Source organism: Lepus europaeus, chromosome 2 (assembly GCF_033115175.1).
Source record: "Lepus europaeus isolate LE1 chromosome 2, mLepTim1.pri, whole genome shotgun sequence".
Taxonomy (NCBI): Eukaryota; Metazoa; Chordata; class Mammalia; order Lagomorpha; family Leporidae; genus Lepus; species Lepus europaeus.
Genome location: NC_084828.1, coordinates 119,426,448 through 119,454,168, shown reverse-complemented (window position 1 = coordinate 119,454,168; position 27,721 = coordinate 119,426,448). Strand labels below are relative to the sequence as shown.

Sequence of the window (27,721 nt, the reverse complement as noted above, 5' to 3'; positions counted from 1 at the left end):
CTCAGGCACGCGCGCTCGGCCCGTGCCGGCGCTAGTCCTTCTCTCGCGAGATCCTGGCTGTGGTGAAGCCGGCTGTGGTGGCCGCTGTCCGGCCGGGGCGGTGAGGATCGTGTTTCTTTGGTGTCTCGCAAATTTCGGTCTAGTTTGGAGGCGCTAAGTAGGTTCCAGGGCCGAGAGCGGGGCTGCTGGCGCGCGGGATCGGGGAGGAGGGGGCGGGCCGGGCCGCCGGGCTCGGTCCGCGTGGCGCGCTTCCTGGGCGCCGCCGGCCCGCGGCCGACGTGAGCTGGCGTTCGTGAGGGCCGGGTCGGGGTGGCTCGCCCGCAGGCGCCGTGTCGCCGTCTGGGCTCCGTCTGCTCGGGTCCGAGGCGCGGCCGCCTGGTGCAGGACCCTGGGGTACTAGTGTCGGGTTGACGAGTGACAGGCCGCGTGTCCGTAGCCCGCGCTGACCTCACCCTGGGGCCGCCCGGGCCGGAGGTCAGCGGCAGAGCTTGGTGGCCCGAGGGTCTTGGCGGATGGGAAACTCCGGGAATTCCTTGGTCCAGATCCTAAAGAAGTTGCTTCTTTCCGAGGTTACCAGGAGTTTGTTGTCCTCGTGTGTACGAAACTCAGCTGCCTCATTCAGCGAGACAGAAGGAAGAGGCGACTAGACAAATAATTTAAATTTCAATACGGTACTTTTTTTAAAGTAAGGTGTACAGAACGATGGAATATATGACAGAATCCACCGACCGCAACCCTGGACACATGTGAGTCACGACCCTTCTTCCCTGTCCCCCTGTTACCTTCGAAGATCGTAAAATGAGTCTTTGAAACTTACTGATGAGGCGGAAGGCTTTGGAGAGGGGACAGTTGTTAGTCGTAAGTGGGAAAAAACAAAAGCTTTATTTCTGTAGTAAGTACGTGCCTTAAGAGGGCTAAAATATTATCTATACGTATTTCTAGGATATTGACACTGCAGTATGTAGCCATTAGCAACATGTGCATATTTAAATTTAAATTAAATACAGTATACGGTTGCTGTGTTTTACTAATCACATTTCAAATGCCCCATATCTGCCTGTTGCTGGCTAGTGGCATACCTTGGACATGGAAGATTAGTGAACTTTTGGACAATATTGTTCTGTGTCAGTGGTTCTCTATTTTTTTCTTCCTCCTGTACACTAGAATTATAATATTCCTGACATTTATACTGAATCACTGGACGTTGTCCCCAGTACACTTAGAATTATGATACCGAATCACTAAAATTCTATATGCTTCCTCTCCTGTTTCTGCTCTGGGTAGATGTTTATATATTGGCCGTGCTTTTGTTGTGTATTATTATTAGAGTACATTCCTATTTCTATTAGAAAATGATTTAGATATCAGTTTCTATTGCTGTAGTTCAGAAGTGTTTGCATTTTCCAAAGCTACTTTAACAAAATATTTATTAGAAAGAGTTAGGTAGGTATACTCTTTACCTGAGCTAGTTGGTCTTAAGTATGTGCTGTATAAATGGACAAAGTTCTTAGTGTAGCAGCAGAGATAGTGGTCAAAACAGATGAGGCATCAACTAGGCTAAATAGGTACCCTCATTTTTAAAGGCTTGGTATCTGGTGGTTGAATTAAAAAGAGAGTAGGGGGATAAGAGGATTAATGTATTTCAAAATAGCTAAAAGAGAGGATTTTGCTTGTACTCACCATAAGTAATAAAAATTTAAGGTGATGGGTCTGCTAATTACATTGATTTGACCATCATACAATGTATACATGAATTGAAACACTGGGAGGCGTCCATTGTACCACATAAATATGTACAGTTACTATGTGTCAAGTCAAAATCTGCATACAACTGTCTAGAAGGATATATACAAGTGATTAACAGTGATTACCTCCTCATGGTCTTGGCTGGGTATAGCAAAGAGAACTTTGATTTTTTTTGTTGCCTTTTAAGTATTTGCAATTGAAATTAGTGTAAGTTTTGTAGTTTTCATCAGTATATCTCCATTTGTTTCAGTGTAACATTTCCATTTGTTTTTCATAGAAAAGACTTGTTTAGACCTAGGCTGGTTATTTAAATATAGATTTCCATGAAATAAAATTAAAAAGTAAGTCTCTCAGTTGCATTAGGTACTTCCATTGGGCCTGTTGCTACAGATGACTAGTGGCTACCTTGTTGGATAAACTAGAAATACAAGGGGGCTTCAAAAATTGATAGAAAATTCACATTATCTATTAACCCGATTTTCCACTTTTTAATTTTTTTTTAAAGATTTATTTTATTTGTTGGAAAGGCAGAGTTACAGAGAGAGAGAAAGAGAGAGGTCTCTCAACCGCTGGTTCACTTCCCAAATGGCCACAATAGTTAAGGCTAGGCCAGGCTAAAGCCAGGATCTAGGATCATTTTCCAGGTCTCCCACATGGGTGTAGGGACGCAAGCAGTTGGGCTCTCTTCTGCTGCTTTCATAGGCACATCAGCAGGGACTGGAAGTGGAACAGCTGAGACTCAAACCCTGCTTTCCCAGGCACATCAGCAGGGACTGGAAGTGGAGCAGCCTGGGTTGAAGTGAGACTCAAACCAGCACTCCTGTGTGATGCCAGCCTTGCAGGCGGCAGCTTATCCAGATATGCCACAATGTTGGCCCCCTACACATATTTTTTGTAACTCCTGCCATCTCCCTCCCCCGACTACTGCAGGACATTTCTATTATTGAAGGAAGTTCTGTTTGATGGTACTGACTTTGTAGATCCTTGAGACATCTGCCATGTTTGAGGATTTTAAGAATTGTAGCCATCCTTATTTTATTGCCCCAATATCCTAAGGTTGTTCTATTGCATCTTTGAAGATAATTTTACTTATAAGTAATTTTTAAATGGCAAAAATATTATGGTCTAACTTGGAAGCTTTTATTTGTTAGTTGGTTTTGTTAATTTAACCAGTGTGCTTGTAAAATCTAATTAGAAAATGTCTTTTATTTATTCAAGCTTGTGCTGTGAGTGTGGTGTCCCGATTAGTCCAAATCCTGCCAATATTTGTGTGGCTTGTTTACGAAGTAAAGTAGACATCAGCCAAGGTATTCCGAAACAGGTTTCAATTTCTTTCTGCAAACAATGTCAAAGGTATAGTGCATTACTATTTTACCCTACTTAAAATTGAGATTTATATAGAGATAGCTAAGGATAGCCTGAGATTATATCAAAATATGTAAGCTAAAAGTACAAACCTTTGAGATTTATTTAGTATTTATGTTGGTGTCACCAAAGATTTTAGAATTTACAATTTCATGTTGTACATTTCTAGTTTCCCCTGCCAATCTGGTAAAGATAGTATAAATATATTTGGATTTTTTTCTTTTTTTGTTAAGAGATTTAGTAGATTTGATGTATATAGTTAACAGATTCGTGGGGATGTTTTAAGGGTTAGTGAAAGCAGATTATAAGGGACATATTATTGTTGTTACTGTGAGTTTTTTTCTCCTTCAGGTATCAGAAACTATATATGACAAAAAAGTGCCTTAGGTAATGCAGTATGTGTATGTTTTAAAAAACTATATATAATGATGTTCATGTGTAATTAAAATGACTAATTTTTGATGGGAAAGAAGCTCAGTAAATCCTGTCCGGAATGATCAGAATTTGTAGGTAGAAGGCTTCTTCTAAAAGTTAATATTTTAATCCCTCTTTAATTCTGTTAGTTGTTTAGCATAGTTTATTACTAGTGGGCAAGTGAGTAAGACAGAATTGCCCAATGAATGCTTGTTGCTAAATGGATCAGGACTCTAGCACTTTCTGTGTGTGCTTAATGGGTATGGTTCCTGGACCTCTTTGAGAATTTGAAAAGTATATCTGCAGAAAAATACTTACATGTATATATATATAAGCATGCAAAATTTTGTGTACTGTTTCACAGAGTTTACAAGCTTAGCAAGCATGAGGCTTAATCTGTTTTAAATATTTGCTATTCCTTAAAGTATGATGAAGTTAAAAAAAGAAAAGTACTGGCTAGATTAAGAATCAGGAGACCCAATTAGTCTTAGATTTCTCACAAAGCAGCTTTTTGAAACTGTTGGCCATTTATCATCTCTGGACCTCATTTCCTTATCACAATAAAGGAGTTTTATTAGATGATAAGAAAACTTTTTCTGACTCCATGAATATAACCACAGCGGGACTTGCGCAAATTTTTTTTTCAAGATTTATTTATTTGGAAGGCATAGTTAAAGAGAACAAGAAGCAGAGAGAGAGATCTTCCATCCTCTGGTTTACTCCCCAAGTGCTTCAATGGCCAGGGTTGGGCCAGGCTGAAGCCAGGAGCCAGGAACTTCATCCAGGTCTCCCATGTGGGTGCAGGGGCCAAAGTACTTGGGCAGTCTTGTGCTGCTTTCCCAGATTGTTAGCAGGGAGTGGGACAGAAAGTTGAGCATCCCAGACTTGAACTGGTGCTCATATGGGATGCTAGTGCTGCAGGCGGCAGCTTAATCTGCTGTGCCACAGTGCCACTGATGTTTTTTATTGAGCCTTGGAAAGTAAAAACCAGAGCTTTCAGTTATTTAACAAGTGTGGCAAAAATGTATTCAGGTAATACAAGTGGAAGTACAAGAGTACTTAGAAAGTACCTATAAGTTCTATAAGTGGTCTTCAGAAATTTCATAGAAAATTTGTATTATCAAAAAAAAATGCAGAGATTTCAGAATTTTAATTCCATTTACCATGAACTTTTTGAAGTACCCTCATATTCTGTATTTAACAAATACCGTGCCAGACAATGTATTAAGTCCTGTGTAGGCTGGGATAAAAAACAAACCACATGCATAAGGGATTTAATTAGGCTTTACTTAAGATTATGCATAAGGGATTTAATTAGGCTTTACTTAAGATTTTAAAATTTAAATTTGAAAAGGTCCTTGGACTGTGATGACTAGTCTGAACTATTGCTGATAGGAGTGTTGTGAGGTACTGATTTACCTTTTTTGTGAGAAATTAGCAATTCTTCAGCATTTTAGAAGTATGTAATAAACCATTTTAATGCCATTTTGAGATGATTCTTGTTTTTCATGGTATGGCTTTAAGGAATTCTTGGGAATTTTGTCATCCTCACTGGAGTTTTTATTGCTGATTGCAGTAGTAATAAGACTGTTTTAATGGATTATTTCAGATTGGCTTTCTCAATCCAAATTTTACCTTTTTAAATAAAGCTACTAGTCTAATTGTGAGTTTTCTGAACTCTTAAAATACACTTGGGTTAAGGTTGAGTTCAGATCAACCTTGGGTATCAAGTATGGTTAATAATTGATGTTATAACTGCATATTTAGATGGAAATATCTAGTTTTCCTAAGAGATGTTGGATTTGTTATCTTTTTTTTTTAACTTTTATTTAATGAATATAAATTTCCAGTGTACAGCTTATGGATTACAATGGCTTCCCCCCCATAACTTCCCTCCCACCCACAACCCTCCCCTTACCCGCTTCCTCTCCCCTTCCATTCACATCAAGATTCATTTTCAATTCTCTTTATATACAGAAGATCAGTTTAGTATATATTAAGTAAAGATTTCACAGTTTGCCCCCACATAGCAACACAAAGTGAAAAAATACTGTTGGAGTACTAGTTATAGCATTAAATAACAGTGTATGGATTTGTTATCTTATTTCAGATATTTTCAGCCGCCAGGAACTTGGATACAGTGTGGTTTAGAATCCAGGGAACTTCTTGCTTTGTGTTTAAAAAAAATCAAAGCCCCTTTGAGTAAGGTAGGTCAAACAGCTGAACTTAATATTTAAAGCTGTGCTTTCTTGAAAATAGTGTTAAGCAATAACCATAAAATATTAATGTTGTTACTAGTAACACCCCACTACAAGTGCTGTTTTAATTTTTTAAAGTTATATATGCATTTTTATATTTTTAGGAAAAATTAAAATATGTTTTTACTTTGAAAGAATTACAGACTCACATTTTAAAAATTGAAAACTTTTATGTGTAATTTTTTTCTTAAAATACATTATTGCTAGATGTATTTTAAGAGATTAAAATATTAGAGTTATGTTATTTCTTTTTATTATTGTTTTGGAAAGAAAATGTTTGAACTTATCACTTAATATCAGTGTATGCATGTCTCCAAAAAAACAGCATTTGTTTAGAGTCCAGTTTACTTCTTTAGGTAATGCTTTTATGATTCTCTTCTATCCTGTGTGTTTTTAATTGAAGTGAACTCTTTCAGTTTGAGAATCTGAATCTTTTCTGATTCTTCTTTAAGCCCTGAAAAAAATCTCATCTAATTGTTCTTTGAAATCTCTTCCTTTATTTTCCTCTCCCTTTACCCTGTTCCCACAATTTCTCTTAGACAAATGTGGACCTATCTTTGTGTTCTTGGCAGTTTCCTTTACTTTATCTTCTAGTTTTTTTGCTGATTTTTTTCTTCAGCAGTAATATTTTTAAGTTCCAGAGTCTTTCATGTTCTTGATGCATTCTGTCCCTGAGTTTTTCTGAAGATTTTGATGATAGTTTTTTCTTAAAGTATCCTGTGTTCCTTGCTTTGTCTCTTTCTGGAATCATTTTTATGCATATTGTGGTATTTTTGCTTTTATACTTCAGGCTTTTGTCAAGTCCAGTGAGTCTTAGACAATTCATATCACAGACTGCTTTTGGTCTTGGAATGTGGCAGTGGATAAGAGAGACCATCCCTATCTTAGTTAATAGTCTAGTTTAGGGAGTTAGGCGTATAGAAGTAGGCAACGATCAAATTATGTAGGTATATTGTATAGTATATTAGAAGACATAAATTCTGTACAGAAACAAAACTAGGAAGGGAAAAGGAATTGTTCAGAGAAGAGTTGCAATTTAAAATAAGGTGTTGATGGGAGGCCTCACTGATAAGTAGTATTTGAGTAAACATTAAAGATTGTGAGGGATCTGCAGAAATCTGGAAGAAAATGGAGGGATCAGAGTATAGACAGCAAGAGATGTAGAGACCAGAGGCAAGGACTCAACTGTGTGATTAGACTGGTGTGTTGAGGGGAAATGTAGTTGGGGATGAAGTCAGGAAACTCATGGAAATTCAGAGTGTGTCTGGCCTGGAAGCCTCTTAGGAGGACTTGTTTATATTCTGAGTGTAATGGTTATCAAGGATGAACATCAGAATAGGGACGTGATATGATTTATGAAGAACCCTCTGGCTGCTATATTTAGATGTGAAGGAGGTAAAGGTAGGTATAGGAACATAGGAAATAATCCTAATATTAGGGTTCTTTAGAAAGTTCTTGGGAAAATGGTATTAAGAGATTCATTTTGGTGCAGAAAATTTTTAAAGCCACACATAATTTTCACAATGCATTTTTCACGAACTTCTTGAAGACTTCTTGTAATCGTAAAACATGATGGTTTGGGTGCGGCAATGGAGATGGTGAGAAGTGGACAGATTGTGGATCTGATAGTCAGTCGTGTTTACTGATGTTGTTGGGTGCATTTGTAAGTGTAAGTGATGCTGGATGTATCACTATTGACCTGAACAGTCAGAAAGAGGGAGCAGCTGGCATTACTGATTTAAGAAAGGCTTCAAGAGGAGCAGTCAGAGCTCATCTCTTCACTAGTTCTTAGATGATCACTAGACATTAAAGTAGAAATACTGAGTAGGCAGCTGGATAATAAGAAGGGAAGTGTTCTAGACTAGAGAGATGTACTTGAGTTATAAATTGCATTTAAAGCCTTGAATTGGGTAAGACCAGAGTTTAGAAAGATAAGAGAAAACCTTTTAAAGGACTGAATTTTGGAGTTACTCGATGATAAAAGTTTGGAAAGATGAGGAAGCACCTGCAAACAGGAAAGAAAGGAGCTGCTGGGGTGATGGGAGGAATATTAGGTGAGTGGAGTGTCCTGGAAGGCAAAATGTTATAAGGAGAGTGAATGGCCATGTGAGTTGCAGCTGATTGGGTCAAGTAATGATTTCTGTAGATTTAGTAATGTGGAGGCCATTAGTAACTCTGATGAGTGACTTCTGTTTAGTGATGGTAGTAAAGACATGATTTGAACAAAAATGAAAGAATGGGAGAAGGAAGTGGAGGTAGCAAGTACAGCTGGTCCTCTATGAACCAACTGTGGATAAAAAAATAATTTACAGAATTGTATCTCTGCTTAACATGTAGACTTTTTTCTTATTATTCCCTAAACAATACAGTATAACAACTATTAACATTGTAGTAGGTATTAAAAGTAATTTAGAGATGATTTGAAGTATATGCAGAGGTTATATGCAATTACTGAGCTATTTTATATAAGGAATTTTAAGTCTGCAAATTTTGGTCATTCGATTGGGCCTGGAACCTATCACCCACAGATACTGAGAAGCAGCTGTATGGACAATTCTTTTGAGATTTGCTGTTGCTAAGGAAAACAGATGGGGCAGTGGCAGAAATTATATCAGTTGTATTACTGTAGTTACTGCATTGTCCTCCTATTGTCCACTATTAATAACATATCTTTGATGAGAAATTTTTTTGTGTGTGGTAATGATTCGTTGCGATTTTTTTTTTTGACAGGCAGAGTGGATAGTGAGAGACAGACAGAGAGAAAGGTCTTCCTTTTTGCCGTTGGTTCACCCTCCAATGGCCAGCACAGCCGGCGCGCTGCAGCTGGCGCATCGCGCTGATCCGAAGCCAGGAGCCAGGTGTTTCCCCTGGTCTCCCAGGCGGGTGCAGGGCCCAAGGACTTGGGCCATCCTCCACTGCACTCCCGGGCCATAGCAGAGAGCTGGCCTGGAAGGGGGCAACCGGGACAGAATCCGGTGCCCCGAACGGGACTAGAACCTGGTGTGCCGGCACCACAAGGCGGAGAATTAGCCTATTGAGCCGCGGTGCTGGCCTCGTTGCGATGTTAATCACAGATTTCTTAGGCAAGACAAATATGAAAAAAAATTTTTTTAAGAGATGAAATCTGATTTTTAAAATGAATTGTCTTATCCTTTTTCTCTTCTCAGGTGGAAATTTATGTTTCTTTGTGTTTTATTGAAGGTACGGCTTGTAGATGCAGGTTTTGTTTGGACTGAGCCCCATTCTAAGAGACTTAAAGTTAAATTGACTATTCAGAAAGAGGTAAGATATACATAATTTTCTTGACATAGGTAAAGTGAAGGTAGTGAGAATGAGGATCTTGTGATAAGTTGCCTAATGGCTTGGATAGTTTTTATGGAGAAGAATGTGCTGTTATTTTTAGCATGTGCAGATTATTAAGTTAATAGTGCAACCATTGCTCATGATTAGTAGACTGAATAATCTTTTCAGAGTTATTTTCATTATGAAAAGGTTGAAGTAAAACATGGACCAATGCAATGATTCTCAAATTCAGCTGATCCTAATGATTTACAAATATTGAATCAGATTTGTGAGTTTGTTCAATTACTGTGAGTCAGTAACTGGATGCCCAAGAATCTTTGTATTTCAGAGGCTTCCCAGGCGATTTCTGATCGATTATATTGGGAACCATTAAATAAAGAAATGTTTTCTTTCTGAAGGTTTTCCTTGTTTTTATTTTAAGGATGAATTCTGTATATAAATAAATATATATACACACATACAAATTTGTATACAAATTCTTCAAAGAATAGCCTTACAACCACTATAACTACAGATAAATTTGGAATGTAAGAGTTAAAGCTATATATCATTCTTGAAATGGTGTAACTAGGGGCCAGCGCTGTGGTGTTAGTGGGTAAAGCTGCCGCCTGCAGTGCTGGCATCCCATATGGGTGCCGGTTTGAGTCCTGGCTGCTCCACTTCCAATCCAGCTGTCTGGTATGGCCTGAGAAAGCAGTAGAAGATGGTCCAAGTGCTTAGGCCCCTGCACCCACATGGGAGACCCAGAAAAAGCTCCTGGTTCCTGGCTTTGGAATGGTGCAGCTTCGGCCATTGCGACCAACTGGGGAGTGAACCAGCAGATGGAAGATCTCTTTCTCTCTGTGCCTCTCCTCTCTCTGTGTAACTCTTACTTGACTTTCAAATAAATAAATATATCTTTTTTTTAAAAAAAGAAATAGTGTAACTAATGACTTTAAATTTGCTTTGGGGCTGGCATTGTGATGTAGCAGGTTAAGCCTCCACCTGTAACATCAGCATCCCAGATGGCTGCTCCACTTCTGATCCAGCTCCCTGTTAATGTACCTGGGAAAGCAGTGGAAGATGGCCCAAGTGCTTGGGCTGGCCCCTTCACCCATGTGGGAGACCTGGAAGAAGTTTTTAGCTTTAGCCTGGCCCAGTCCCGGCCATTGTGGCCATTTGGGGAGTGAACCAGCAGATGGAAGATCTCAATCTCTCTCTTCTCTGTCTCTCCTCCTTTCTCTCTAGCTCTGCCTTTCAAGTAAATAAAAAATAAATCTTTTTTATTTTTAAATTGCCTAGTTGATATCTTCAGAGCATTCATAGAAGAATATATTATTAAAATATTTTAAGAAAAATCTAGAACAAAGGACAGAGTCATTATTAGAGGAGCTAAGAAAGGTGCTGTCTAAGCTACAAGTAATTTTTCTGATTGAGAGGCAAATAGAACCTGATAGAAGGGGCTTGATAATAATCTGTTGGGCTTTAGGCCTTGTAAGTTAAGAGGCCCAGACCTATCTATCTCTTCACATGGGGTATATCCTAAGGGAGGTGTGAACCTCCTAGGGGAAGGCACTCTGTTGACTTTCATTACTTGGCTGGCCTGGGAGGAGAGCTGGCCAGGTAAAGGCAGGGGGCATCTCTAACAAGAAATTTACAGTTGTTGAACTGTAAGATTCAGAGAATATAATTGTTTTCTTTTATCAGGTGATGAATGGTGCCATCCTTCAGCAGGTATTTGTGGTGGATTATGTTGTTCAGTCCCAAATGTGTGGTGATTGCCATAGAGTAGAAGCTAAGGATTTCTGGAAGGCTGTGATTCAAGTCAGGCAAAAGGTAATGTGAGAAATACGGTGAGTGAGTCCTATATCTTGCAGTTCAGCTTTGTCAATTATGAACAGCTGGTCCAAACTTCTCTTTCTTTTCAAATCCATTAGGTACCAGGGATAGTCTAGGTCCCTGAAGCATTCACCTTTGGAAATAGATATTATTCTATTTTAGATAATCTTTAAATATGGTTTTTGTTTGAAAACTCAGTGTGCCATATCTATAGATGGTATCTTCATGTGCTATATTTATAAATATTTTGACTTTATTAATATATTTATATTTAGACTTTGCACAAAAAAACTTTCTACTATCTGGAACAGTTGATTCTGAAGTATGGAATGCATCAGAATACACTTCGTATCAAAGAGATTCATGGTGAGTTAAAATTGGAAAGAGTGAAATTATGTCATAGTTTATTTCAACTTAGCTAAGTAATCTTATCTTTCCTGATAGTTTCTGGATTAGTAGTACTATCGAAAAGAACTTTCTGTTAGGAAATTAAAAACATCTTAGTTCTATATCTTCTCTGTCCAGTGTGATAGTCACTAGTTAGTCATTTGTGGCTGTTGAGTAATTGAAATCTGATTAGTGCAACTGAGGAACTGAATTTTTATTTTCTCCTATTTTAATTTAAAATTATTACATGTGGCTACTCTGTTATATAGCAGAGACTTAGAACTCAGAATTGTTTTCTTTGATTTTCTGCCTCTGCCCTAATTAATGATACTTATCAACCCTCTGGTTTATGATAGATGCCATACTGTGTTCTTAGAACTTAAAGATGAACTGATACTAACTCCTGCCCTCAGTGAATCGTTTGCCTTGTTACCTAATGAGTAACCAGTAACTATGTGAATAAAGTGTTCAATGCCTATGATAGAAGATTCATCAAAAGCTTATTTTATGTAGTAGAGAGAACAGTTTCTCATTGGAAGAAGATGATTATTTTTGAGTTCTAAAGTTCTTTCTGTACTGTTTTTATGTTTTTCATATCAGAGGATTTATGATATATACAATAATTCAGAAGTCTAAATTCAGTAATAATAAATAGTGATACCAAGTAGTGATACATAAAATATCTGTTTCTCTCTCTTGGCCTTGTATTTTATTTTGTCCTTTTATCAAGCAAATCTTAAATGATATTCCTAATCTGTTATGGCTACAATATAATCTTTATATTTTCTGATTTGATTTTATTTAGTATAGATTTAATTTGTGAAGTAAGTCTTATTTTACAGATTTTTTTTTTTTTTCAGATGGTCTGGATTTCTATTATTCTTCAAAGCAACATGCTCAGAAGATGGTAGAATTTCTTCAGTGTACAGTTCCCTGTAGGTCTGTTCTAAACCTAAATATGGCTTATTCTGGGGATCTGGGAATAGATACGGGTAACATTTATTGTTGAGGCTTTGACAATATTCTTTAGGATAAAATTTTTAAAAATTGTAGGAGTACTTACTGATTCAGTCAGGAAGCTTTTATTGGTTTAGGCACTTTAGGTGATAGAGTAACTGAAGAACATGTAAGAATCTCCTTGGGGAACTAAAACTAACACGGTGATACTAAGCACTGTTATGCTGAACCATTGATTGAATGTATTTAAATGATATGAAACAGGAAAGATAGGGTATAAGAGAGCTTTGTGGAAAGCTTCATGGAAGAAGTGGGACTTGTGGTTCAAAAGTGGGAAAAATTTTTCAAAGGTGGAATTTAAAATTGAAAGAAGATATTAGGGTGAACAAAGACTTGCAGCGGGCATTTGGGTAAGTTTTAATGGATAGTATGTAGAGAGCATATTGGTCTGAGCCCAAGTACATATTTTGGAGGCTTTCAGCAGATAAGGTTGAAAACAGATGGAATATAATTAGACCTATGAAGGTTTTAAATTACACTTGGATGAAATTTGCTCTAACATAGCAGACATCAGGAAGCTGTTTCAGACCTTGGACAGTGATGATCTGATTTGATGAAAATTGATATTCCTGTGTCTTCACAAGAACCTTAGTCTTTTTATTGATTTTAATCTTTTTTTGTTAATAGATACAAAGCGTCACAAAGACTGATATCTCAAGATATCCATAGTAACACATACAATTACAAAAGCACTTTTTCTGTGGAAATTGTTCCAATATGCAAGGTAATTTTTTAAATTTGATAATTCGTATCTGTATAAGAATACAAGTGATTAATTGGTTTGAATTTAGTTTATAACTCCTGGCTTTTTTCTGAACTTGGTGTAAAGTGTAGATTAACGAACTTCAATGATTTCTGAAATATTCAGCCATGTTAAAAAGATAGAGAAAAGTAACCATGCTTGTAATTATGAATTGAAATGCATTTCATTTGGTTTTTTAAGATAAAATGTCCTGGTTTCAGTTTTTTAAAAATTCATTTTCCTTAAAACTTGTGATCCTAGTGGACATATGACAGTTCTACAAAACTTTGAATACAGGAAATGATATTAAAATAAGTATTAGTGAGTTTTTGTGGAACATATGGAAACAGGAATTTGGCAAGATTAAATTAATTAATATTGTGGAAATGAGATCATGGAATCCTTTTTGTTATTTAGAAGTATCTGAATAAAAGCTTTAAATGTAGATTATTTCATTTAATCTTCTAAGATACAAACTACAAATATGTAAATGATTTAAAATTCGATAAGAAATTATTGAGCATTCACTATATAGAAGACTATGTGACTATGTGTTCATGACTATGTAGTCAGCTCTCTACCATGTAGGAACTCACATTTTTATATTAAACCATATAAATATATTAATGATAACTACCATTATTTATTGTGAACATTCTACATGATGTCATTATCTATTTACTTAAGTATTCACTTTGTATACAATACTAGAGTAAAATAGTAGCCTAAAATAGGGTCAGCAGTTTTTTTTAAGATGTGCTCATTTTTTTATTTGAAAGGCAGAGAGAGAGAGAGAAAGAGCGAGAGATACTCCATCTGTTGGTTCATTTCCCAAGTGGCCACAAACAGGGCTAGGCCAGGCTGAGTGAAGAGCCAGGAACTCCATCTTGGTCTCCCACAGGTTGGCAGGAACTCATGTACTTCAGCCATGATTGCTGCCTACCAGCAAGCTTTCTATAAAGGGATAGATAGTAAATATTTTTTGCTTTCAAACCCTATAACCTCTTTTGCAACTTGTTAGCTCTGCTCTTGTTATACAAAAGCAGCCATGATTAATATGTGAGTGAGTGACCAGAACTGTGTTCCCATAAAACTACCTGTAGCAATAAGTGGTGGTGGGGCTGCAATTGGCCTTGCAGTTAAGACACATGCATCCTTTATCCTTATGAGTGCCTAGGTTTGATACCTCAGGCTCCTGATTCCAGCTTCCTGATTATGCAGACCTTGGGAGCAGCAGTGGTAACTCAAGTAATTGGGTTTGTGCCATGCATGTTGGAGACCTAGACTGAGTTTTCAGTTCCTGGCTTTGCCCCAGCCAAAGACTGTTGTGGACATTTGGGAAGTGGACCAATGGATGAGTACTCTGTATATCTGTCTCTCAAATTTCTTAAGTGGTGTACCAAATTTGTCCCTCAGGTCATTTTTTGCCAACTCCTCTTTTAAGACAATAAACATTTCCTGACATATGAAGCCTAAGAATTAATGAATTTGGGCATAAGGACGTATTTAGGCCTTATATATTAACTGCTTTGAGTGACTCATATAAGTAACTGGTAGAATACAAAATGGAAGTGCAGTCATCCCTCAGTATCAGATCCTTTGCAGATACCAAAATCCAAGGAAGTTCAAGTGCCTTATATGAAATGATGTAATATTTTCATATTACCTATGGATATGCTTTGGACATCTTCTGGGATACCTTATAACATCTCTAGATTACTAATAGTACAATGTAAGTTCTGTGTAAATAGTTGATATTTAAGAAATGACAATAAATCTTTGTTCAGTAGAAATGCAGTTTTTTTTTTTCTCACACATTTTTGTTTTGTTCTTGGTTGAATTTACAGATGTGGAATATTTGGATTTGGCAGGTTGACCATATTTTTGTTTACCTTTGAAAAGTTGGATAAAAAAGGAAAGACTAGAGTAGGGGTTATTATGCATAGAATATCCCTTCAGTGGAGGAGTCTATGATTATGAATATATTCAGTTTAAAAGTATAACTCAAATCCCATTTATATTTTAATATAGTTTGAAAGTATCATTATATTGCTAGGTATTGTCTTCCAGTTTACATATAGGCATATGTGACTTTACTGAGCACTACATCTTTGATTACATTTTGGTGTGGTAGCCATGTAAGAGAAACATTGGGTTCTTTGAAATTTGTTTTCTATGATTATTGAAAGTACTCACAAGTAGATTTAGAAAATCACACTACCCCTGATGTTAATTCTCTGGCTGAAATGTATGCTATATTAACATATAGAGTGATAAGCATTAAAATTGCAATAAATTTTACATATACATAATAGTAACTTGGTGAATAGACCCTGGAAGATTTTTTAAAGTATTTTTATTAGGACAGATATGCCTGTCTTAAGAAGGTACAGCTTATTTTCAATTTCTTTAAGGTCTAATTCTTTTCTTTAGAGCATTTTTTGGTACAAGAATGAAGAATAAAATGTAGTTGGATCAGGTTTATATTGATGAGTGTTTATTGGAGATTGTTATTTAGGATTTTCCTCTTTATAAATTTTCTTATGCCTAGGATAATGTTGTCTGCCTGTCTCCGAAACTGGCACAAAGTCTGGGAAATATGAACCAGATTTGTGTGTGTATTCGAGTAACTAGTGCCATCCACCTCATAGATCCAAACACTCTACAAGGTAAGTTTTAAAAACTATTTGCCTTGGGGCCGGTGCTGTGGCTCACTTGGCTAATCCTCTGCTTGCGGCGCCAGCATCCCATATGAGCGCCAGTTCTATTCCCGGCTGCTCCTCTCCCAGTTTAGCTCTGTGCTGTGGCCTGGGAAGGCAGTGGAGTATGGCCCAAGTGCTTGGGCGCCTGCACCCGCGTGGGAGACCAGGAGGAAGCACCTGGCTCCTGGCTTCAGATTGGCATAGCTCTGGCCGTGGTGGCCGTTTAGGGGGTGAACCAACGGAAGGAAGACCTTTCTCTCTGTCTCTCTTTCTCACTATCTGTCAAATAAAAAATAAATAAATAAATAAACAACTATTTGCCTTGACAATTTTGTCCTGTATGGCAAACAATAGTTATTTATGTTGTTCATTTTATCACGCATTCTCAACCATATTGTTTTAAAGTTTGCACTATTGTTTAATACTTTTTTTAAGATTTATTTATTAATTTATTAATTTATATTAAAGGCAGAGGTTTAGAGAGGGAGAAAAACAGAAAAATCTTCCATCTGCTGGTTTACTCCCCAAATGGCCACAAGGTCTGGGGCTGAGCCAGGTCGAAGTCAGGAGCCTGGAACTTGCAGCTTCCCCAGGTGCATTAGCAGGGAGCTGGATAGGAAGTAAAACAATGAGGGCTCGTACTGGAGCTCATATAGGATGCCAGCATCACAGAGGCTTAACCTGCAGTGCCACAATGCCAGTCCTGCTGCTGTTTAATAGTTACAAAACACTGGAATTATAAAGCTTTTGATCACTCATGCTTGTATTTTTTATTTAAAGAAACAATTCTGTGAACTTTTATAAGCTTACACTTTTATTCCATAGTTTTTATTGAAATTGATTTATTCATTTAATTTTCTTTTAAGATTTTTATTTATTTGCAAGGTTAAGACAAAGAGAGTTCCAGTTATTAGTTTCTTTCTCAATGTCTGCAACACCTAGGATAGGACTGTGCCGAAGCCAGAACCTAGGAACTAAACCCAGGTCTCCCCCATGAATGACAGGGACCCAGTCAGTGATTTATGCCATCACTGCTGCCTCCTAGGGTATGCCTTACCAGGCAGCTGGAGTCAGAAGCTGGGTCTGGGTATTTAACCAAGTCAGTCTGATTTGGGATGTAGGCATTTTAACTGGTGTTCTAACTGCTAGGCTAAATGCCCACTTCCTTCATTTAATTTTTGTGACAAATTATTTAAATTCATTGCCAAATTTTAATGTATTCAGGTATTTACATTTTGGAATATTTGACTTTTTGTGAACCAGTGGGATGTTTTAACTGACTTCATTTATAACATATCTCTTTTAAGAACATTTCCTTTGTAAAAACTATTTTCTAAAGTGGACCTCATGTTGATAGGTGTCTTAGTATTTGGCTGTGTTTCCTACTTCTTGATCTTCTTCATATATTTCCTATAATTATAAATATTATAAAATCTTTATATTTTCCAGAAAGTCATTCATTATCCTTATCAATTAGAGTTCATCCTTTAAAGGTCTTTTTGTGGGACCAGCATTGTGGCGCAGTGAGTTAAGTCACTGTTTTTGACAACAGCATCCCATATCAGAGCACCGACTTGGGTCCTGGCTGCTCTGCTTCTGCTCCAGCTCCCTGCTAATTTGCCTTGGAAAGCAGTGGAAGGTCAAGTACCTGGGCCCCTGCCTGGTCACTTATGTAGGAGACCCATATGGAATTCCAAGATTCAGGCTTCACTGCTCCGTTTCAGATCCAGCTCCCTGCTGATGGCCTGGGAACAAAGTGGAGGATGGCCTGAGTGCTTGGGCTCCTGTACCTTCTGCTGGCTTTGAACAGGCCCAGCTCTGGCCATTGTGGTCATTTGGGGAGTGAACCAGCAGATGGAGGACTTCTCTTTCATCTCTCAGTAACCCTGCCTCTCAAATAAATAAACAAAGCTTTAAAAAAAAAAAAAAGAAAATGGAATTTAAAAAATGGAATTAAAAGATAAAATTTTTGAAAAAAAAGGCTTGTTTGCAATACTAGGGTGGATATTCTTTATCTGTTAGGTAGAACTAGACTTTGTTTTCCATAAACTAAGCAGCTACAATGATATGTGTTTCTAAAATAAAATTCCAAAATGTACATGAAACAGCAGTCTGTTCTCATTTAAAAGGTACTTAGGTCTGTGATATTCTAATTGTGGTACCTACTTAAGATATTTTTATACCTGATATTTCTATTGTACTGTGAGAATTTTGGGTTTATTTATAGAAGTAAATGGTAACACTAGAGAGTAAGTTGACACAATGGTTACTGTTGACCGGATGCTTCCCAGTTGGTATTTACCGACTTCTTCCTAGTTAACACATTTGATGAACTCTTTGAAATACATCTTTTTTGTCGTTGATTTTTAGTGTTCTGTGCTTATTCTTAGTTGCAGATATTGATGGGAACACTTTCTGGAGTCACCCTTTCAATAGTTTATGCCATCCGAAACAACTAGAGGAGTTTATTGTAATGGAATGCAGTATAGTCCGAGATCTGAAACGTAGTGCAGGTGCTGGAATGATATCAAAAAAGGTAAGCTACATTCTTCCCAGTTTTTTGGGGCAGGGGGCAACTTTTGGTTTCAAAAGTTTTTGTGAATTCAAATAAAGGTAGCACCATAGTAGGTTAAAAAATGCATTTCATATTCTTTTTTTAAAATAGATATATAGTGAAAATTATCAGACTTAAACTATCTGGTATGATAATTTTTTCTCATTTCTGTTCTAAAAATTGTTTCTATTACTGTTAAAAGCAATTCCCATTATTATAAAAAGGCATTTGTTTGTAAGAGGACCAAGTGACTAATTAACCTTTTGACTGTTTAAAAATCGTCAGTAAAAATAAGATACTTCAGTATGCGTTGCTTAAACATAGCAGCATTTTTCTATAAAAAGCATCATCATACCTATAAATCAGACAATCTGTATTCAGATGTCCTCTTTTGTAATCCAAAATATCTTATATGGTTTGCTCAAAATAGAATACATTAAGAAATTATACATTATATGTAAATACTCTATTAAATCTTTTCTTTAATAACACGTCCTATCCCTGTCTCCATCCCTATTTTTTGTTTTGTTATGTTTTGTTTTTGTTATGATACCAACTTCCTTAGACAGCTAGAACATTTATCTTATAAAATGTTCTATGTGCTGGATCTTTCTTATTCTTTCCTCATGATGTCATTAATCTGCTTTTTACTCATATTGTCTCTAAACTGGAAAATGAATCTAAAGGTTTGGCTAAATTTAGGTTGCATATTTTTTGCCAGGATATTTAAGGGGTGATGCTGTCTCCTTTTTATCATATCAAGAGACAAGTAATTTCTACTTTGGTGATAGCCAGCTCCCATCATTGTTAATGTTATTATGCTTCTTTCCCTTTTGACCAGCAAATAATTTGTGGAGTGATAATATGCAGATATGAAGCCCTATTGTCTCTGTTTTCTACCTACTTTTAGCATCTGTTGATAATTCTTACCTAAATTGTCTTATTTAAGGTACAAAATGACAAATTTTCTATTTGTATTATTTTTTCTGTTTATTAGCTGTTATATTTTATTAAGGAAGAACTTCCCATTATTAACTAGGGCTATTGGTTTCCTGAAAAGTCTCTTCTGCATAAATGCTTAATTCTTTCTCTTTCATCACATATTTTCAGAGTAAGGAGTTGATCTAAGAATCATTTCTGGTGATGAAAATTAATTTTGATTTGTTTTTGTAGTTAGCATTGTCTCTTCCTCTGTGTCATTATGATCTCATGAAATATTATGTATTTACTCTATTTTTCTTTCCTTTCCACTTCCTCTCTTCTTTCCTCCCTCTCTCCCTGTCTTTCCTTCCTGTTTTTAAATGCTCAGATTGCCCCAAATTTGGCCAAGAGGAGCCCCTTCATAATGGTTTTTAAGTCCTTTTGACATGACTGACTTTCTTAGTCTTATAAGCATGCTTATTATTTTCTGGTAAAACAACATAGCATTCTGGCATTTCAAGATCACATTGTATAGTTTTTAACCCATATATGGAATAAAGTATTTGTTTAAGAATGGAAGTCTGGTTTCTTTCATTGTGAAATAGCATTTAGGGATCTCCTATTTAAGTGCTAAGGATACTAACTTGTTTTGATATATGCCTTTTGAGGCAAAAATTTTTGTTATTTTGGGGAAAAGTCAATGGAAATGGAAAAGAGGATACTTTGTACAGACTTGTTTAAAATAAAAAATTAATAGCGGCAAGAGCACACTTTACATTTTTAATAAATATTGAAGGACAACACATCTCAGGCAGATAAAAACAAAACAGGTTCATAAGTCTTTTTTTTTTTTTTTTAAGATTTATTTATTTATTTGAAGGGCAGAATTTACAGAGAGAAAAGGAGAGAGAAAGAGATCCATCTTCCATCCACTGGTTCACTCCCCAAATGGCCACAACGGCTTAATCTGGGCTGATCTGAAGCCAGGAGCCAAGAGCTCTTTTCGGGTGTTCTGCATGGGTGCAGGGGCTGCTCTTTTCCCAGACAGATTAGCAGAGAGCTGTTTTGGAACTGGAGCATCCAGGACTCAAACCAGAGCCCATATGGGATGCTGGCGTCACAGGCAGCAGCTTTACTTGCTAACCACAATGCCGGCTCACCAGAAGTCTTTTATAAATAAAAGCAGTCTGGTAGCTAAAAAGTGAATCCTATTGCGTAATTTAGTTTCTCCCTGGTAATTCGTTTTCTTTTTCAGTTCTTTCCTAAATATGAGACCTGTCTTTTTATTTTACTTTTTCCTTTCTACCTTTTTATTTATTTATTTTTAGATTCCTTAATTTTTCCTGAAACTCTTAATGTTTTTCTCTGATCTCACTTTATTTGCACTGTCTTTGTTACTAAAAGGTATGGGCACGTTACTCTTAATTCAGCATAGGAATTTGAAATTAAATTATAAGTGTTTGTAGAATCTTATGTCGAAAAGAGAATCAACAGTTTTCTAGTTTAAAATTTCAAACTTGTTATTTCTACAATGGCTTTAAAAAGAAAAGATTATACTTTAAGCTAGTTGATGTCCAAAAAATTTAAACTGATATTTGGATATTCTGATGGTGTGCTACTGAAATTTCTCCCCCTCCTCCTGAATTCTTGTGTCAAATGGGATTGCATGGAATATTTCCTTGCTTTATAATTTCCCAACCTTTTTAAGTTACTGTGTTTGCACAGTCTGTTTGACTTATCTTCCTGTGAAAATACTTCTTTCTATATAGTTTATTTTGAGGTGATACTGTTAATGTTTTATAAAAGACTTAAATAAGCCTTAACAAAAATCAGTGATTTTTCTAAATTCTTTGTGAGTCTTCATACTCATGATTCATTAATTTGTTAATTTTCTCAGTATTTCAGAGATCTTAAAAATAATAATTCCTGTGTTTAAAAGAAAATTAGCCAAAAATCAATATTGTATTTAACTTTTCTTGAGATGCTTTTTTGATTTATTTTTATATTATTGAAGAATACATTTTCTTTCCTCTTAAGCATACACTCGGGGAAGTCTGGGTACAGAAAACATCTGAAATGAATACAGATAAGCAGTACTTTTGTCGCACACATTTGGGACATCTTCTGAATCCTGGAGACCTGGTGTTGGGGTGTGTATTACTTTGTAGCATTTTAAACTGCCAATTAGCATTATGTATTTTCTTTAGGGGCCAGCAAGGATACCTAAAATACCAAAGTTGTCTATTCCAAAAGGATAGGTTCTGAGGTAGTTTATAATTTATTTTATTATTGTTTTTTAAAGATTTAGTTATTTTATTTGAAGTCGGTTAACAGAGAGAGCAGGACAGATGGTGGATCTGCTGCTTCATTCCCCAAATGGCCATAATGACTATATCTGGACCAGAGTGAAGCCAGGAGCTTGGAACACATCTGGTTTGCCACGTGGTTGTTTGGCCCAGGCATTTGGATCATCTTCTGTTATTATTCCAGGAAAATTAGCAGGGAACTATATCAGAAGTAGATCAGCCAGGAATTGAACTGTCACTCATGGGGTGCTGGCATCACAGGTTGTGGCTTAACCTGTTGAGCCACAGCACTGGTTCCTTGTTTTATTATTGATAACTAAACTGTGGATTGGATGGACACCTATGATTACTCTATTTTGGCCATCATCTTAAAAAGTCATCTCTTCCAAGATTTTAGTAATTGAATCTTGAAATTATACAGTTAGATCCAGATTTATAGCTTTTTTGAGGAATAGGTAGTTTATTTCTATTATGTGTGTGGTGCCACTCAATATTTCACCTTTAATATTTAGCACCCATATCTTAAGGGTATATAAAAGTGAAAAACAGTCTTTTATAAATCAGTTTACCTGTGTGCCTTACACATTACTCTTGCTATTAGGTTTCAGTTCCTTTACCTGGGAGATTGAGGGATTTTGATTTGCTTTATGTTGGCTTTGTAAAGCAGATGAAGCTATTCCACTAAATCCTTAATTTAGATTGGCATATTAGTCTGTTTAGCTGATTTTACAAGTGATGGTACTTCAATAAGCTCATGGAAAATAGATGAAAAGATGCTTGTTTTGGAGAGGAAACTTTGACATTCATAGTTTTTTCATAATGTTCATTTTTCATGTACTTTTTTTTCTTAAGGATTTATTTTATTTATTTGAAAGCAGAGTTTCAGAGAGAGAGAGATCGATCTTCCATCTGCTGGTGCACTCCCCAAATGACTGCAGTGGTTGGTACTGGCCCAGGCCAAAGCCAGGAGTCTTGAACTCCATCGTAGTCTCCCACATGAGTGACAGGAGCTCAAGTACTTGGGGCATCTGCTACTGCTTTCCCAGACACATTATCAGGGAGCTGGATTGGAAGTGGAGCATTCTGGACTTGCTTTGGTGTCACAGGTGGCAGCTTAACCTGCTGTGCCACATACCAGTCCCTTAATGAACTTTTGAAGTCCCTTCATATATAGAGAGGTAGACAATAATGGTTACTATATGACCCTCAGAGGTAGAATAATTTATTTCTACCATGATCTATAGGAGCTTATGCTATGTAAATTGCTAAAACTTAAAGTGTGAAGCATCTTAAATGTTTGAGATTGAGAGAAAGATTTTGATACTATCCATAACACAAAGTTACACTGAAGGGATAAATAATTTTTCATTGTTTACATTTCAGGTTTGACTTGGCCAACTGTAATTTAAATGATGAACATGTCAACAAAATGAACTCTGATAGAGTTCCAGATGTGGTAAGACTTTAAATTTTTCTCTTTTTTTCCTATGTAAAAAGGGATTGGTTGTAACTCTTCACATGAGTCAGAGTATATGAATTCACACTTCTGAAAATAGCAAATCAATTTAGAGGTTTCTTTGAATTGAAGGGAAGATAATAATGACAAAAGTCCTCATTTTAAATAATTTTTCTTGGGCATAAGCCCATAATTTTTTGAATTCTTTTGTTTTTGTAATCAAATTTTTATTTTCTGTCAAAAAAGTTGATACTCTCTGTAGAGCAAAAATATATTTGCAGTTATAATTGATGATCCTATAAAATTACTCAAATTCATTCTTTTTTTTTTTTTTTTTTTTTTTTGACAGGCAGAGTGGACAGTGAGAGAGAGACAGAGAGAAAGGTCTTCCTTTTGCCGTTGGTTCACCCTCCAATGGCCGCTGCGGTAGCGCGCTGCGGCCGGCGCACCGCGCTGATCCGATGGCAGGAGCCAGGTGCTTCTCCTGGTCTCCCATGGGGTGCAGGGCCCAAACACTTGGGCCATCCTCCACTGCACTCCCTGGCCACAGCAGAGAGCTGGCCTGGAAGAGGGCAACCGGGACAGGATCGGTGCCCCGACCGGGACTAGAACCCGGTGTGCCGGCGCCGCATCAAATTCATTCTTACTAGGATCAGCCTATTATGTATATTGTTCAGTTAAGAAGGCATTTAGAGTGAAGACACATTATTCAAATTTGAATATAATGTTGGGAATAATCTTCACGGTATCAAGTCTTGAAGAAAGACTATTGTGAGAAATCTGTGAAGTTCTAACATGATGAGTTTAACAGTCATGAGGAACATTGAAATCAGTGTAAAAGACCTACTTATTGTTTGTTTAGTCTTTTAGAATAAGTATTGATTTCTTTAGTTATGAAAAAAAATTAAGTTATGGTAAAAGAAGGATCCTCCCTCTCCCGCTATACACCATTTAGCTTTCATTAGTTGACAAGGTAGGAAATAGAAGCATGGTTTGGATGAAGTCAAAATGCGGATTTCTAACTAGGTTATAAGACAAGATCATGACTGTCTTGTAAGATTTTTGTTTTGTGTAAAATTTTCAGTTATTCATTGTGCAGTTTGGTTTACCATGTTCTAAGATACACTGTTGTGAAAGTTATACATAGTATGTAAGCACTTGTTAGTGGGAAAGTTACCCTGTGATGTTTCACAGTCGTGTGAATATTAGTTGAAAATTGAAGTTTGATTTTAAAAATACTGAAGGTTTTGATATAAAGAAATAATAGTCACTGGAAATTTTCTCTTTGTAAATTTTAACAATTATATAAAAATGCCCAAATATGTTTTCATATAAATACACAGAATAATTTTGAAAGTCCTTTTGACCACTATTTCTTTCTTTCTGTTATCAATTTGGTGACTTTTCTGGAATCCCCATAACCTTTCACTTTTAATTTTATTGGATTTTGTGGTCCTACTATGTAGTCAGTCCCATTTTTTGTAATTTTGCAAATATTTGTTGCAGGTATTAATCAAGAAGAGCTATGATCGTACCAAACGTCAGCGACGTAGAAACTGGAAACTGAAAGAGCTTGCAAGAGATAGAGAGAATATGGATACAGATGATGAAAGGTGCCCCTTTTCTTTAAAACTTTTATGTTTTCTAAAAGGAAATCCTTAACGATAAATCATTTTTATGTTATAAAGAATTAGGCATCATATGATTTATCTTTACACTCAATGTTAATTTTGTATTTTTATCAGATATTGATGGAATTGGTGTAAGAGTCTATAATGGCATTTAACATGGGTAAAATAGTTACTTCATGGGTTATCACCTGATTAATTGCAGTGTTAATATGAACAGTTTAGTTGAAAAGTTAAAATATAGTAAATAATTACCTTGTGGATATCACAAATATTAGCCAAGTATTTATAACTTGAGATTAGAAGAAAACAGCTCCTTGATGTTATTTTTCGAATGACTTCAGCAGAAATGAAGATAATGTGTTCTAAAAAAGTTTATTAGGTGATTCAAAAAGTGACCATGTGCTGGTGAAGACACTGGTCTAAATAATGAAGAGTCAATATAAAATTGTTTTATGAAATATGAATTAGGAAACAACAGTATTTCTAAAATATAATCTTGTAATTTAAAAGAAGTATGAATAAATATTTAACATTAAAATAATGAGATATTGTAAGTGCATGTTTGGCCATCTGTAGTCCTAAATTCTCTATTTCAGCTTCGCGATAAAGCTGTTTTAGTAGAGGAGGAGGAGGATTCTTATTTTCTCATATTCATATTTAACATTACCTTCTACTCACCTGTTTTTATTACAGAGTTTTGAAAGAAAAGTTTTTAAGCCTGTGGAAGTACCTTCCATATTTTATCTTTTATTAAGATTATAATAATTGGAACACATTTATCTTGAAGAACTGACAATGGAGAAAACATAACTTCACATTATCTTGGTGAAGATGAAATGTTTAAATATTCTTTCTCCTTTAGGCAATACCAGGATTTCCTTGAAGATCTTGAAGAAGATGAAGCAATTAGAAAAAATGTCAACATTTACAGAGGTTGGTGTTTTAGGAGTGTTTCATTTAAATCATATTATATACAAATACAGTACCCAGGATGAGTACTTGTTGTCTTAAGCTTTGGTTCCCATAGTTGACATATATTGTTTGTTTTTTAAACCACTATAGTCAAACTTTTACATAAAGTTACAAAACAACAAAATTTACTAAAATGTTACTTGCTTTTACCACACTTGATATCTTTTTTTAAATAAATATTTTTTTATTAGAAAGGCAAAGAAAGTGATCCTTCTATCTGCTGGTTCACTCTGCAAATGGCCACAACAGCCGGGAGTAGGCCGGACTGAAGCCAGGAGCCAGGAACTCCATCTAGGTCTCCTAAAGGGGTGGCAAGATCTCGAGTACTTGAGCCCTCATTCTCTGTTTCCCAGGCACATTATCAGGGAACTCTGATTCAGAAGTGGAGTAGCCAGGGCCTGAACCAGCACTCCAGTATGTGGTGTGTGTGTCCCACACCTTATCCTTATCCTAGTGTGATCCCTCAAGTTGCTGGACTCTGTAATTTATTCATACATTTATAGAGTTATTGATATATTTATTGAGTTATTATTGAGTTCATTTATTCAATGAATATTTGAATGCCTAGATAAGATAGTTAAGTAATACTAACGATGGGAGAATCAGCTATTTAAACGTTTCTGTATTTTCACTAGTTTGAAATCTACTTTGTATTTTTTTTTCTCAGATTCAACCATTCCTGTAGAAAGTGACACAGATGATGAAGGAGCACCTCGAATTAGTTTGGCTGAGATGCTTGAAGACCTTCATATTTCCCAAGATGCCACTGGTGAAGAAGGTGCATCAATGATGACATAATGAGATTGTGTTGTAGACTGTTTCTACATTTGGGCTCAGGAAATTGGATAAAATAACCTTTACTGTGTATTCTATCTTTGTCTACCTATTGTAAGATGAAAAATTTGGTTTTAAGACTAAATAAATTGATTTTGATTGCTCACTCAAAGCACTGCAAGAGTTTGATAGCTTTGCAGTTTAAGATAATAAAAGATTATAGAGAATGTAATTATTGATATGTAGGCCATTTTATGTATGGAATCTTTTTTTTAGAATGAGGCATTACAGTATTTTCACCTACTATAGTGCTAGATTTAAAAGGTGAAAAATTGTGGTTCCTTGAATATTAAATCTTAAACCAAAAAATGAGTATTTACATTATTTTCACTTTGTTTTATGAGCTTATGAAGAGTAATTTTTAATGTGAACTTGTTATGCACTTTGATCCATTTTAGGTTATTTTATATGTTCTTAAGGTAGAGAAATTGAGTCTCAGCATATCATTGGGTAGTTAAGAGGAAAGTTAATCTTTTTTATTTCTTCATAAAATTACATCTTCAGATGCTTTTAAACTGAAGGTTATCTTAATTTTTATTGCCATAGAAACACTTAAATATTTGTAGATTTGTAGCAAACATAGACTAGTTACTTAAAGATTAAATAATAATTTGTTCCTTTGTGATTTTTCTTGGGCAGGCAACTTAGGGCAGTAGCTGTTTATGTCATAAAAATGTCTTCCTATCACCTCAAGGATTTTAGTTTATGAATTGAGATGAAAGAAATTTTCTCTGTAAGTTGCTATCATTGAGCACATCACCTTTAAAAAGAAAATTGGATTCCAGCATGTAGAGGGTAGTAATAAAAGTAAGATACATCTTATAAAACCATGAGTCAGATTTGAATGAGTAATGCCTTCCATATCCATCCTGAAAGAAAAGCCTTGGCTTGGATTCTAAAGTGTTCTGAGAATGAAATATTAAGATCCTATTTCTGTAAGCAAGATCAGGCTTACTATGTATAACAGAACTAAGAGGTAATTAAAAATATACACACAACACTAAATATTAGAGATGGAGCAAGTACTAAATGAAACATTTTTCTTTTTTTCAAGATTAGACTCCCCAGTTTTGAAGTTATGAATAAAGACTTGAACTTCATATAATGGCACCTTTATTGTCTGCATATTTAGTTAAAGTTGTGGATCTAAAAGACATGTCCTATACTTGATGGTAGCCTGTAGGGCAGGTTTCTCTTAGTTTTTCAAAGGTGAGCATGGCTGCCTCAAGTACTCACATGTAGTCTATTGCTTCTATGTTAAAATATAAGCATGAAAATAAAAACATCTTTCCCTT

General features: G+C 36.0%; 1 protein-coding gene across 4 annotated transcripts; it reads left to right on the top strand.

Annotated features, from left to right (window-relative positions):
• On the top strand, positions 1-27,721 carry NMD3 (NMD3 ribosome export adaptor). 4 transcript variants are annotated; one of them, XM_062212264.1, is made up of 16 exons: positions 1-100; positions 578-746; positions 2,965-3,099; positions 5,636-5,732; positions 8,985-9,065; positions 10,773-10,901; positions 11,180-11,270; positions 12,152-12,230; positions 12,936-13,032; positions 15,602-15,719; positions 18,143-18,288; positions 21,265-21,377; positions 22,917-22,989; positions 24,496-24,602; positions 25,483-25,553; positions 26,260-27,721. In XM_062212264.1, exons 2-16 carry the CDS (start codon positions 703-705, stop codon positions 26,388-26,390), a joined length of 1,512 nt encoding a protein of 503 aa, XP_062068248.1. In that variant the 5' UTR covers positions 1-100; positions 578-702; the 3' UTR covers positions 26,391-27,721. The 4 variants fall into 4 exon arrangements, with proteins under 4 accessions (XP_062068248.1, XP_062068230.1, XP_062068238.1 ...); XM_062212246.1 differs by having other exon boundaries at positions 10-157; XM_062212254.1 differs by having other exon boundaries at positions 10-157; positions 570-746.

Coding starts and splice junctions, on each gene's coding strand:
- NMD3 (XM_062212264.1), top strand. CDS start 703: ATGGAATATATGACAGAATCCACCGACCGCAACCCTGGACACAT. Junction 3,100..5,635: donor TTCTGCAAACAATGTCAAAG/GTATAGTGCATT, acceptor ATCTTATTTCAG/ATATTTTCAGCCGCCAGGAA. Junction 18,289..21,264: donor CTGGAATGATATCAAAAAAG/GTAAGCTACATT, acceptor TTTCCTCTTAAG/CATACACTCGGGGAAGTCTG.